The sequence below is a fragment of the Asterias amurensis genome, chromosome 11, assembly GCF_032118995.1.
Source record: "Asterias amurensis chromosome 11, ASM3211899v1".
Taxonomy (NCBI): Eukaryota; Metazoa; Echinodermata; class Asteroidea; order Forcipulatida; family Asteriidae; genus Asterias; species Asterias amurensis.
The window spans coordinates 3,935,386-3,948,629 of record NC_092658.1 but is presented as its reverse complement, the minus strand read 5'-3'; the positions used below and the strand labels follow the sequence as shown (position 1 = coordinate 3,948,629).

Below are 13,244 nucleotides of genomic sequence, written 5' to 3'. Positions count from 1 at the left end.
CCTTACTTGGTAACCATCTGAGGTAACGTAGTTTTTGAGAAGAAGTAATTTTCCACGAATTGGATTTCAAGACCTCGGAATTAGATTTTGAGGTCTCAAAATCAAGTAGTCTCAAAATCAAGTATCTCAAAGCACCCAACTTCATGCGACAGGGGTGTTTTTTCTTTCATTCAACTTCAATGACCAATTGAGCTCAAATTTTCACTGGTTTGTCATTTTGTGCATATGTTGACATACACCAAGTGAGAACACTGGTCTTTGACAGATACCAATAGAGTCCAGTGTCTTTAAACAAAATTCATTGAAAGTTCTACCTGCTTTGCTCATTTTAAGGAAGAGGGAGAGAAATCCACAGCTAACACACCTACTAAGAAAAAATCTGAGAAGACAAAAAGTGCTGAAAAGAAACCACAGGATAAATTGTTGAAAGAGGTAAGGCAAGGTCACAGCACTAATTCAGTGCTCACTCGATTTGTTTTAGAAAAATCACATAAAATATTTTCCTTTAGTTTCTTTTATTCTGGCTGTGAAGCCGAGGACTCTCAGAAAAGTGAACCTTACCACCAGCCAACGAAGCTGAAAATCCATGAAAAAGTGAAAATCCATGCAGTCCGGTAGGGACTGAAAACCCAAACCACATAGTGCCTAGGTTGGATTCCAACGGGGGTCCCAGAGTTGGGAGGCAAGAAAAGATACCACTACGCCAACCTGACTTTCGTTCAGAATTACGCACTTTGTTAAAGGCAGTGGACACTATTGGTAATTACTCAAAATAATTATGAGCCCAAAACCTTTCTTGGTGACAAGTAATGGGGAGAGGTTGATGGTATAAAACATTGTGAGAAACGGCTCCCTCTGAAGTGCCATAGTTTTCGAGGAAGAAGTAACTTTCCACGAATTTGGTTTCGAGACCTCAGATTTAGAACTTGAGGTCTCGAAATCAACCATCTAAACGCACACAACTTCGTGTGACAAGGGTGTTTTTTTCTTTCATTATTATCTCGCAAGTTCGATGACCGATTGAGCTCAAATTTTCACAGGTTTGTTATTTTATGCATATGCTGAGATACACAAACTGTGAAGGCTAGTCTTTGACAATTACCAATAGTGTCCAGTGTCTTTAAACAGTTGACCAAGTTCATTTAAAGGGAAGGTACACACTTGGTAATTACTCAAAACAAATATTAACTTAAAAACTGACTTGGTAACGAGCATTTGGGAGCTGTTGATAGTATGAATAACAGAGTGGGAAACAACTCCCTCTGACGTAACGTAGTTTTTGAGAAAGAGGTAATTTCTCACTTAAATATTAAAAGACTTCTAGCCAGAAGTCTTGTATTCCTATCTGAAAGTACACAAATTCGTCCAAAAAGGGTGTTTTTTTCTTTCATCAGATGACCAATTGAGCTCAAATTTTCACAGGCTTGTTTTGTTTGTAATGGGATACACCAAGTGAGGACACTGGTCTTTGACAATGACCAAGCGTGTACCTTCCCATTAAGGCACTGGACACTATTGGTAATTACTCAAAATAATTGTTAGCATCATAAAAACTTACTAGGTAACGAACAATGGTGAGCATTTGATAGTATAAAACATTGTGAGAAACAGCTCCCTCCTGAAGTAACACATTTTTTGAGAAAAAAAACCCAGTAATTTCTCACTGATACATTTCAATTGAACTCGAGACCTCAGCTGAGGTCTTGAAAATCAAGCATCTGACAGCACACAACTTGTGTGACAAAGGTGTTTTTTCTTCCATTATTATCTCGCAACCTCGACGACCACTTGTTTGTCATGTTATGCATAAGTTGAGATACACCAAGTGAGAAGACTGGTCTTTGACAATTACCAAAGGTGTCCAGTGTCTTTAAAAAATTGCACTGTTTTGATGTTTTAGATAGAGTTGAAGAAAGCCTTGGTTAGCCCGCCTGCCGAAAACGAAACAAAAAGTGCCAAAAAGAAACGGCGGACACAACTGAAAGAGGTAAGAAGCTGATTTAATCCTTGATGTGTTTTAGTTTTCCCAAAGAAAGATGTCTACAATAAAGAAGCATCTACATGTGTATTGTACTGAACTTGTAAAGCGATGTAATACCCTGTGTAAGAGCATTCTATAGACGTTATCAAATAACCCCTTTTTTGCTAAAAAGTGGCCATCTTGTAAGGCAAGCCGTATGCGTGTCTAAACGCGTACACCAATGAAGAACGTAGCACGCAGCGTTCCTGGTTTGATTTCTATGGCACACGCATGTACACGCTTACAGACGCCCTGTTGTAGGGCCGGTATTTGAGTGGTTACGTCGTATTTGATACGGTCTATAAATGCCTGTTATTGTTATCCAGCAAGTAGATATACACATGGTGTTACTGCTAATCAAAGGTACACCATTGATCAAATTAATTAAAAGTGCCTCTGTTTTGCTTCTATTTTAGATAGCATTGTTGGAGAAAGCCATGGAGCCGGCCTCGGGTAAAACGCCCAAACCAAAAAAACTAACGGCAAGAGAATACTACAGAAAAGACCACGTTCCTAAGAAGAAGTTGAAAAAAAGTGCAAAGCAGAGGATAAAGAAGAAGCTGAAGAAAAAGGAGATGAAGGTAAGACCAGACTGAACAAATTACAATCTCTTACCAAAAGAGTTTTTCAGGCGAAGTTTGCGGTAGCATCATGTGTAAATTTCTTTTGAGTACTGTTGGCTCTTAAAGGAACAGGTAGATGATAACTCTACATGTAGGTGAGGTTTGCGGTAGCATCATGTGTAAATCTCTTTTGACTACTGTTGGCTCTTAAAGGAACAGGTAGATGATAACTCTACATGTAGGTGAGGTTTGCCGTAGTATCATGTGTAAAGCTCTTTTGAGTAATGTTGGTTCTGCAAAGAACTGACAGGTGAAAACTCAAGGTAAGGTTTGCAGTAGCACCACGTGTAAATCTTATTTGAGAATTTTTGTTCTGAAAATGACCGGTAAATGATAACTCAACATGTAGGTATGTGTAAATCTCTTATGTGAAGTGCTGGTTCCTGAAAAGGATCGGTAGATGATAACTCTAGCTGATGTTTGCGGTAGCACCATGTGTACAAATCTCTTTGAGTTGGGTGTTTCTGAAAAGAACTGCTGGGCGAAAACACTAGTGAGGTTTGCAGTGGTACCGTGTGTAAACTACTTTTGAGTACCGTATTTTCCTGCGGATAAGACGCTCGGCGGACAAGGCGCAGGATGCTAAAATGACCAAAAAAAATTTCAAACGTCAGCAGACAAGGCGCACCGCCGCACAAGGCGCACGTTTAACCGCAAACAAAAGAACACCTGGCGCCACCCGGTGTCGGTACATTGACACAAAGACGTAATTTGTTGCCTTTGAGAACCTACGTATACCGACCTTTATCAAATCAGCCAACGCTGTATATTGTAAATAACATAAAGTTCGGCCCAATCAGCGGGCAGAAACCATGGTCCACGCACTGTCTGAAGTTAATTTTATTTGCAACATGAACACAATGCCTCCCTGGACACATCCGACGTCCCCACAAACTACGAGGATCTTTGCTGATACAGATACATTGCAACGACAGACGGACGTAGCGTGTGGGTGTAGTAATGTATCCTCCGGCCGGGATGTCGCTGCATGCACATTAATATGCACATGTACACAGTGGATTGCGCTGCTCAATCTCGAGATTGCACAACAGATGTTGGAGACCATGTGGGCACCGTATTAAACGATGTTCGCCGACGGGTTGCGCTAAGCCGTCGCATTTGCGCTGCCTGGAAATGCGCCAAAATTCCCACGTGACTGTGCGGATCCCAAGCATGCCCAGACATAGCCTGAACGTATGCAGTCAAATTCCATTGCGGACTTGAGAGCAGTGACTATTGGGCATCTATATCACTGCACGTTCATTGTATCCAAAGGGAATCACTGGATCTAGCGGCAGGGACCTTCCGGATAAAGACAGGGGCGCAGTCTAGCCCAGACACGTGGAGTCTTGTCTCAATGCGTTTATTGCTGGTTCACGTAATTTTTACAAATAGAGGGCGTTTAACCTCACGCTATTACAATGTTCCAAAACGCCCTCTAGCGTTCAATGTTTCTTGTATTTATTGTCACACTCACAGTAACAACGACTATAGGCGTGATATCTGCTTTTGTGTTGCGTGATTAAATTTACAGACCTTGGAACGGTTGCGTTTTGGGGCTAATTTTCTGTGTCGTTTTGAGAGATTTTCGAGTCTGAACTTGGACATCGTTGATTTTACAGGCAAGTTTCATGCAAGGGCAACCATGATTTTAACAACCGTTCCTACCCGAAGTTTTGAAGCATTAAAATAAAATAAACCCTCAAAGTTTACCACACAATAGCGGTTGGGTGAATGACGTTTGTATGAAGTTATTGACTATCAATCGTTTTCGGAACGAATACCCGGCCACACAGAAAAACGTTTGTACACTGTCGACGTCTGTTGGACCGAAAGCTAGATGCATTGCGGCATTAATGGAATGAAAGCACGGTCATGGGGAATAAACACGTTGCAGCATTGTTGGAATAATTGGACCGTCTGGGGGATTGCGGCATTGTTCGAATGAAAATACGGTCACAGTGTCTGAATAGTCTTGTTCGACCGCATTATTGAGTAAGGATTCTTCACACAAAGATCGTTGATTTGAACTGGACATGAGGGTATTTTTTATTTCACGCAGTGATCATAAAAAAAAAATCAATCGTCAGCAGACAAGGCGCACCGAAAGATAAGACGCATCGATGTTTTTGGGGTCTAAAAAGTCAGATAAGACGCGTCTTATCCGCAGGAAAATACGGTACTGTTGGTTCTGGAAAGAACTCCATCCTGAAGTCTCCAAAAAAATAGCCCCACGCAAGAAAACGATTCCTTTGCCACCATCTTCACTGAAACTTTGACTAATGCTGAAAGTTAAAAGTTAAGAATTTAAAAGTAGATCAACAAGACCAGTTTAATAGACGTTAGATTTGCATCTGGGATAATAATAGTAATAATAATAATAATAATAACACCATTCATACAGCCCCTTTTCCTAAGGTTGCAATGCACTGAGAGAATTACAGGAAAAAACAACAATGGGTATGCAATTAAAAAACCAAGGAGAAACCCATGTCTAGGCAAAGCCTGCGGCATTTAGCCAAGAAAGTAGTCCCGCAAAAAGCCAGTCTCCGCCACGACACTCTACAAATGTAGGGGCCTTAGATAAAGTCACTTATTAGACACTTTTAAAGATCAGTCAAACATGGAAACAACTTACACCACCAAAAAAGACTAGAAACAAATTTTATTTTGAGGGGGCTTTTGTGCTTACTGTATTTGATTTTTGTTTGTTTTTTACAGAAGAACATGGTGAAGGTTCCGAAGAAGGAGAATGAAGAACAAGAGAATGAAAAACAAGCGACTGATTCTGAGGTTGGTTTTAATCTCAATTTTTCTGCGAGGAAGTAATACAAAAATACAAAATATATTTTTACTAATAGATAACTTTGCCACCATCTTCACTGAAACTTTGACTGATGCAGAAAGTAAAAAGTTCAGAATTTAAAAATGGATCAACAAGACCAGTTTAATAGATGGTAGATTTGCATCTTAGATGATAATAATAACACCATTTGTACGGTGCCTTCTCCTAATGCTGCAAAGCACTGAAAGAATTACAGGGGGAAAAAAAACAACAATGGGAATGCAAACAAGAACCAAGAGGAAAACCACGACTAGGCAAAGGCTGTAGCATTTAGCCAAGAAAGTCCTGCAAAAAGCTGGTCTCTCTTTGAAAAGATAGTGCAGGCCAAGCGGGGCAAGATTGAACAAGTATGTTTTCAGTGACCTATTGAAGATGGTAACAGAGCTAGAACTTTTGATGGAGTGTGGAATGGAACTCCACATCCTAGGGCCTGCACCTGAAAATGCTCTGTCTTTCAATAAAGAAAGTTATTTGGTTGTACCCATTCACTGACGTCTGAAAGTGTTTTATACTCGGTACTTTCCCCAAGTCATGTGAACAAAATCCAAGGGCATATTACTCAGGTGAGAGGCAGGTCGTTTCCTACAACACTTTTACCACTAAAAGTGCCTGAAAAACACACAAAAAGGACACAGGTGTTTGACCGAAACTTGTACCCACACTCCGATGACTTGAGCAAAGCATGAAGTTACTGTTCTACACCGCTCGGCCACGACACTCTACAGTGTAGGGGCTTTAGATAATATCACTTAAAGGCAGTGGACACTATTGGTAAATACTCAAAATATTTGTTAACATAAAACCTTGCTTGGTAACGAGTAATGGGGAGAGGTTGGTAGTATAAATCATTGTGAGTAACGGCTCCTTCTGAAGTGGAGTAGTTTTCGAGAAAGAAATAATTTCCTCCAATTTAACTTCAAGACCTCAGATTTAGAATTTGAGGTCACGAAATTAAGCGTCTGAACGTGTGACAAGGGTGTTTTTTCTTTTATTATTATCTTGCAACTTCGACGACCGATTGAGCTCAAATTTTCACAGTTTTGTTATTTTGTGCATATGATGAGATACACCAAGTGAGAAGACTGGTCTTTGACAACTTCTAATAATGTCCACTGTCTTTGAATGATAGACACGCTACAAGAGAAGTCAAACGTTGAAACAACTTACACCACCAAAATAAAATGTAGGAAAATAACTGTACTTTGAGGCGTTTTTTTGTGCTTACTGTTTTTGTCTTTTGTTTTGTTTTATACAGAAGAGTATTGTGAGGGTTCCAAAGAAGCAAGAGAATAAAGAACAAGCGACTGATTCCATGGTTGGTTTTAAATCTCAATTTTTATGTGAGGAAGTAAAACAAAAATATAAAATATATTTCACAAAAAGACTACTTTGCCACCATCTCCACTGAAACTTTGACCGGTTTAATAGACGTTAGATTTGCATCTTGGATAATAATAATAATCATACTTATAATTATAATACTGTTTTTGGTTTCGGTTTTGTTTTATACAGAAGAACGTTGTGAGGGTACTACCGAGGAAGCACGAGAGCGAAAAACAAGCGACTGATTCCGATGTTGGTTTCAAGTCTAAATTTTTCCCTGAGGAAGTCATACAAAAATTTAAAGAGCAATGGAAGGAGAAAAATCAACACAGGAAAGAAAGTCTGGTAAGAGGAGAAGTTTCTTAAAGGCAGTGGACACTATTGGTAATTACTCAAAATAATCATCATCATAAAACCTTTCTTGATTACGAGTATTGGGGAGAGGTTGATGGTATAAAACATTGTGAGAAACAGCTCCCTCTGAAGTGACGTAGTTTTCGAGAAAGAAGTAATTTTCCACGAATTTGATTTCAAGACCTCAAGTTTAGAATTTGAGGTCTCGAAATCAAGCATCAGAAAGCACACAACTTTGTGTAACAATAGTGTTTTTTCTTTCATTATTATCTCGCAAATTCGACGACCGATTGAGCTCAAATTTTCAAAGGTTTTTTATTTTATGCATATGTTGAGGTACACCAAGTGAGAAGACTGGTCTTTGACAATTACCAATAGTGTCCACTGTCTTTAAAGTAATTTAGTCCCTGCAGGGGGAACAGGGCACAAGACCCTGTTCCCCCTGGTGGCTCAGAATTTGTACTGGACAGGAATTGTTGTTTTTACTAGACCAGATTCAAAATGAGAAAGACTTGAAAAGACCAGAATCACAGTGGCATCACAGATTAACACGGTTTGATGCTGCTGTTGTTTACTTTTTTTCTTTAAAGGGTATATGTACTTTTTCCTAACAAAAAATACAATGTCCACAGATATACATTAAACTTACACAGTTTGAAGAATATGAAAGTAGAAAGCTTCCCTTGAAATTTTACATACTGAGGTGCTGTAGTTTTTTCGAAATGAGTAAAAGTAATATTGTCTCAGTTTTAGCATGTAAAAACGTATTAACCAGTTATGCTATGGTTTTGGTATAATATCATAACTGGTTAAGGGGATTTTACATGCTAAAATAATTTTGGTCTCATGAGACCAAAACTATTTTGTGACTTGTTTTACTCATTTCTCAAAAACTACACAACCTTAGTTAGTAATATTTGAAGGGAAGCTTTCCACTATCATTATCTTCAAACCCTGTAAGTTTTAATGTAAATCTGTGGACATTTTGAAAAAGTATCCGAATCCTTTAAGAAGTGAACATTTATCTCATTGACAAAAATTGAATTGACAAAGACAAGTGTGTCCAGTTTGTGTTTTCTTGCCCAACACTAAAATCACAGGACATGGGCATGTGGTCCATTGTCGAGTTCAAGCCCTACTCTGTCAGTACGTCTATTCCCCCGAGGGAGTTTGAGTGACCAGAAGAGGGACCTATTTCCCTCTTCATCACAGACACGAGGGGGAATAGACGTACACTAGTTACCAAATTATGCCAGTCAATATGTGCTTTATATTACACCTCGGTCTTTAATGTGAACAGAAATCTGGAAAAGAAACGAAGTTTTGTAATTGCTGTTCATGGTTCACGTCAAGAGAGGGCGTTGTAACCAGGCAATAGTTTCAAAGAATGGTGCCCGGCGGGCACTATTCACGCAAAACACACGCATGCGATCACTAGACTATGTTAGTTCATCCCACGTGCCGTGTTTCAGCCAACCAGAATACACGACAGGTGAAAAGTGTGTTATAATTATTTATAGTTTCTTCCTATTTCTCTACACCATGCAAAGCTTCAAACAATACTTACCAGAGTTTTATCTGCTCAGCCCCCACAGTCTTACAAATCACAAACAGTACACCAAATCAAAGCCAATGCTCCGACTTGGATCCAACAGCAGGTTGAGCAAGAGTTTCATTTTTTTGTTGACGGTAATAACAATGAAAAAACACCAATTAGGCTATCTTGAAACGAGCACAGTCATGGCAATGACATACATTTCCCAATTTTTAATATATATTTTTTATTCCCCGAAACTTCTGTGTTTGTAATTCAACAAACACATTTCTTGTTGTAGACATGATTGTTTTCAATCGTATCAAAAGAAAGTGGATATAAATCTAATAGTGAGTTTGAAAACCTTTTTTTCCATTACAGCAATACGCGAAGATGTTCCTGTATCAGGAATTTGCGAGTCAGCTTGATCCGAGAGAGACATCTCAGCCACTTCGTCTTCAGGATATCCAGGACTTAATACAATTTACTGTCCTCATGGGAACGTACTCAAATATTCCCACAATCAGGTATGCCATCAAAATATTTAAGGAACACGTTGCCTTGGATCGGACGTGTTGGTCTAGAAAAAAACGTTTGTAACCGTTTGTTATAAAATGCATATGATTGGAAAGATGTTTTAAAAGTAGAATACAATGATCCACACAAATTTGCCTCGAAATTGCGTGGTTTTCCTTTTACTTTGCGGACTAACATGGTCGGCCATTTATGGGAGTCAACAAAAATTTGACTCCCATAAATGGCTGACCATGTTGTCGACGAGGTAAAAGGAAAACCATGCAATTACGAGTGATATGTGTGTGGATCATTATGATCTACTTTTAAAATATCTTTCTAATCATATGTATTTTATAACAAACGTTTACAACGTGTTCCTTTCATACCATTTTGTTTTTGCTAAAACATTGATGTGTATTAAGCACTGTAAACTCAGTATTTCCCTGAGTTCTGTGAAAAAAATCCACAGGCAAATCACTCGGGTGGGGTTTGAGCCCCACAACTTTTGTATTGCAGATGTCATCTTTAGACCAACGAGCTAGCCCGGTGCCTAAACGGAGTTTGAAACCCAAAAAAAATTGAAAACAAAAATACAATAATTAAAATATAGAAAAATAGAATAAGCTGTAGCATACTGCTTACCAACCAAAAGGACGCAAACAATAGTTTGTGACCTGACGTTTTGACCCTATCAGAGTCTTTCTCGGATACAAAAGTAATGAAATTTGAAACTTTGTTTTTGTCTGTGCAGATTTTGTAAGATATTGCGAGTGTCTAAGATCCCTAAGGTCGCCGTCATCGTGGTAAATGGAGTCACCGAAAAACGCTTCCAGAATAATGTGGATTGCTTCCCACACCTGATGTCGCACTACAGCATCGTAAGGAGATCAGTTATTATTTATGCACTGCCAGTAATAAATAATTTTTAAATAAATAATTTTTGTTAATGCAAATAACTTTTGTAAACGTTAACCACAATTTAAGTAAGATGGCCTGCAACTTCCGAGGCCTATAATTATAAAAAAAAATGCCTGCAAATGCCTAGTAAATTATAGTAGAGTGTCTTGCTCAGGGACACAAAATAAAATGCTTTCCTCAATTTCAGGGTTTCCTTTTTTTAAACCTTTGTTTGTGTTTCCCGTCCTCAGACATCGAATGTTAAGGAGCCAGCCACGAGGGGGTCACTCCTCAAAAAGCTGTACTTTGTGAAGATCAGCTCAGAACAGACGACTAAGAGAGAAAACTCGAACAAGGAAATGGACAAGCCTGCGGAGGAACCTGTAGATGAATCAGTCAAAGGTTAGGATTCATCTCACAGGGGAAAATATTTTGCGACTTGTGTGGACATTTTGGTCTAATAAGCTCCCTATTTTGACTCGACTTCTACAGGCGATTTTAAAGGGACACAATGACTTGGATCAGGCACGGTTCTCCTCTCTAAATTTTGACCCAACAAAACGGCCAATTGTGTTAGTTCGCAAAGCAATATAAAGGCAGTGGACGATACTGGTAATTACTCAAAATAATTATGAGCATAAAACCTTACTTGGTAATGAGTAATGGGGAGCTGTTGATAGTATAAAACATTGTGAGAAACGGCTACCTCTGAAGTAATATAGTTTTCAAGAAAAAAAGTAATTTTCCACGAATTTGATTTAGAGACCTCAGAATTAGATTTTGGGGTCTCAAAATCAAGCATCTGAAAGCACACAATTTCATGTGGCTAGGGTGTTTCTTCTTTCATTATTATCTCGCAACTTCAACAACCAATTGAGCTAAAATTTTCACAGGTTTATTTTATGCATATGTTGAGATACACCAAGTTAAGTGAGAAGACTGGTCTTTGACAATTGCCAATAGTGTCAAGTGTACATGTACACCATGCAATTTCGAGGCATATTTATGTGGATCATTGTCTTCTACTTTTGAAATATCTTTTTAACCATAAGCATTTAAAAAAAAACGGTTACAAATACTTTTCATAGACTAACTAGCCCTATCCAAGGCAACATGTCCCTTTTATTTACAATATCGGGGACAGAGCTACACGAGAACAGAATCTCCTAAATGACACATTTATATAACAACAACTAGAGTCCAACAGTTTGGTCGTCTCTGGTTTTAAATTTTGAAGAGAGTGTAGAAAGAAACCTTGTAGAGTTGAGAGAAATTTGTAACTTGATTTTTAATGTTTCCACCGGTTGTTTGTTTGTTTGTGTAGATGATCTTCCCATTAAGGGAACTTGTCAAAATCCCACAATGGGATGTAAAGACCAAGCTGGCAACAGCCAACCTCTCCCCTACAAACTTTGGTTTAACGTCTATGAATATAATTGCAAAAATCAAGAAACTCTTGATTCTGTAACCAGACGACAACATCTATTCTAGTCATTTTGAAATCAGCGGTTAGCTGGGGGATTTCGAACCCGCAACCTTGTGGTTGCAAGTCCTGCAGTCTTTCCACATGACCACGGTGACGATAAAGAATATTATTTCCGTTATACTCATACACTGATGTGCGGCGTACTCCCTTAATCAGTGTACCACTGGTTTAAATCAACTAGAATCACCTACTATACTTGGGGAAAAACAATTCCTTAGACATGATACTCCAGTGGGATTGGAACTTGCAACCTTTGCCATTCCATAGCAGATATCTTACCACTAGACACCACTGAGCTTGCATGAGGTAGTCACAATGCTAATTGATCTATATATTTTAGCAGCTTGTACTTCAACGGTTTTCAAAAACTTATGTTAAATTTGCATCAAGAGTATACTAAAAATATTTTTTTTTTTTCTCCAGGAAAGAAAGGCGTTAAAATTGCAATTAAAGAGCCACTCCCAAACATACCAGGAAAACTTCGCTTTGTGATGAATAAAGCGGAAATGGCAAAATGGCGTTACCCGTCACCAAATGACAAGAATTACGTTCATACTAAGTTCACCGAGAATCTGACTGAGAGAAGCCCCCTTATTAGTATTGATTGTGAAATGGTGAGTAAGGAGTAAAAACATGTCCGACAACATGACTTCAGCTACAGCTAGATCAGCTCGTCTACCAGTGTTGAAGAATGGGCAGGGGCGTCCGATCTAGGCCCAATTTCATAAAGCCTGTAAGCACAACAATTTTGCTTAGCATGAAATTTCTTCCTTGATAAAAACAGGATTACCAACCAAATTTCCACGTGATTTTCAGGATACGCAAACAACAGCTGAATACCACTTACAAGCAATATGCAGCAAATGGAAATTTGGTTGGTAATTCTGTTTTTATCAAGGTAAAAATTCCATGCTCAGCAAATTTTTGTGCTTACAGGCTTTATGAAATTGGGCCCTAGTCATAGCTATAGCCAAAGTCGTCATTTGAATACCAATAGAGGGCGTTTGGGACGCTTGGTGGCAGCAGACTTACCAGGTAAATCTGTTCTCGGTATTGTGCAGCCGTAACTACGTAAACAATGGAATTTTACCTGATAAGTCTGCTGCCACCTAGTGTTTCAAAGTCTCCCATTGAGAAGGTTATGAGCGCTTTGAATCACTGTGGGGTTATATTATTGTTGTGGTGAATACATCATAATTACCAATGTCTGTCAGGTGTGACAAAACGCTTAGAACATTGGTGTTCAAATCTCATGTGAAATTGGAACTAGCTGTTGCAACCGGGGCCCAATTTCATAAAGTCTGTAAGCACACAAATTTCCTTAGCATGAAATTTCTTCCTTGATAAAAACAGATTACCAACCAAATTTGTATTTGTTGCATATTGCTTGTTGTTTGCTTATCCTGAAAATCACGTGGAAATTTGGTTGGTAATGCTGTTTTTATGAAGGAAGAAATTTCATGCTAAGCAAATTTTTGTGCTTACAGGCTTTATGAAGTTGGGCCAAAGGCCCAATTTCTAGGAGCACAATCTAAGCACAATCTTTTTCATCTTAGTTGTAACAAATTTCGGGTTGACCAAAGGAAAAATTCACTAAAGTGGGATTTGAACCAACGACCTCAATGTTACTGTGCAGGCACCCTACC

General features: G+C 38.7%; 1 protein-coding gene across 1 annotated transcript in view; it reads left to right on the top strand.

Moving 5' to 3' along the window:
- LOC139943901 (uncharacterized) overlaps nt 1-13,244 on the top strand; it is a 39,451-nt gene that overhangs the window by 17,490 nt on the left and 8,717 nt on the right. Inside the window, exons 12-21 of the mRNA XM_071940784.1 lie at nt 334-432; nt 1,901-1,987; nt 2,437-2,601; nt 5,365-5,436; nt 6,744-6,803; nt 7,001-7,156; nt 9,081-9,226; nt 9,967-10,093; nt 10,364-10,514; nt 12,022-12,212. Of these exons, the coding sequence (XP_071796885.1) occupies nt 334-432; nt 1,901-1,987; nt 2,437-2,601; nt 5,365-5,436; nt 6,744-6,803; nt 7,001-7,156; nt 9,081-9,226; nt 9,967-10,093; nt 10,364-10,514; nt 12,022-12,212 (1,254 nt within the window). The remainder of the gene's footprint in view (nt 1-333; nt 433-1,900; nt 1,988-2,436; nt 2,602-5,364; nt 5,437-6,743; nt 6,804-7,000; nt 7,157-9,080; nt 9,227-9,966; nt 10,094-10,363; nt 10,515-12,021; nt 12,213-13,244) is intronic.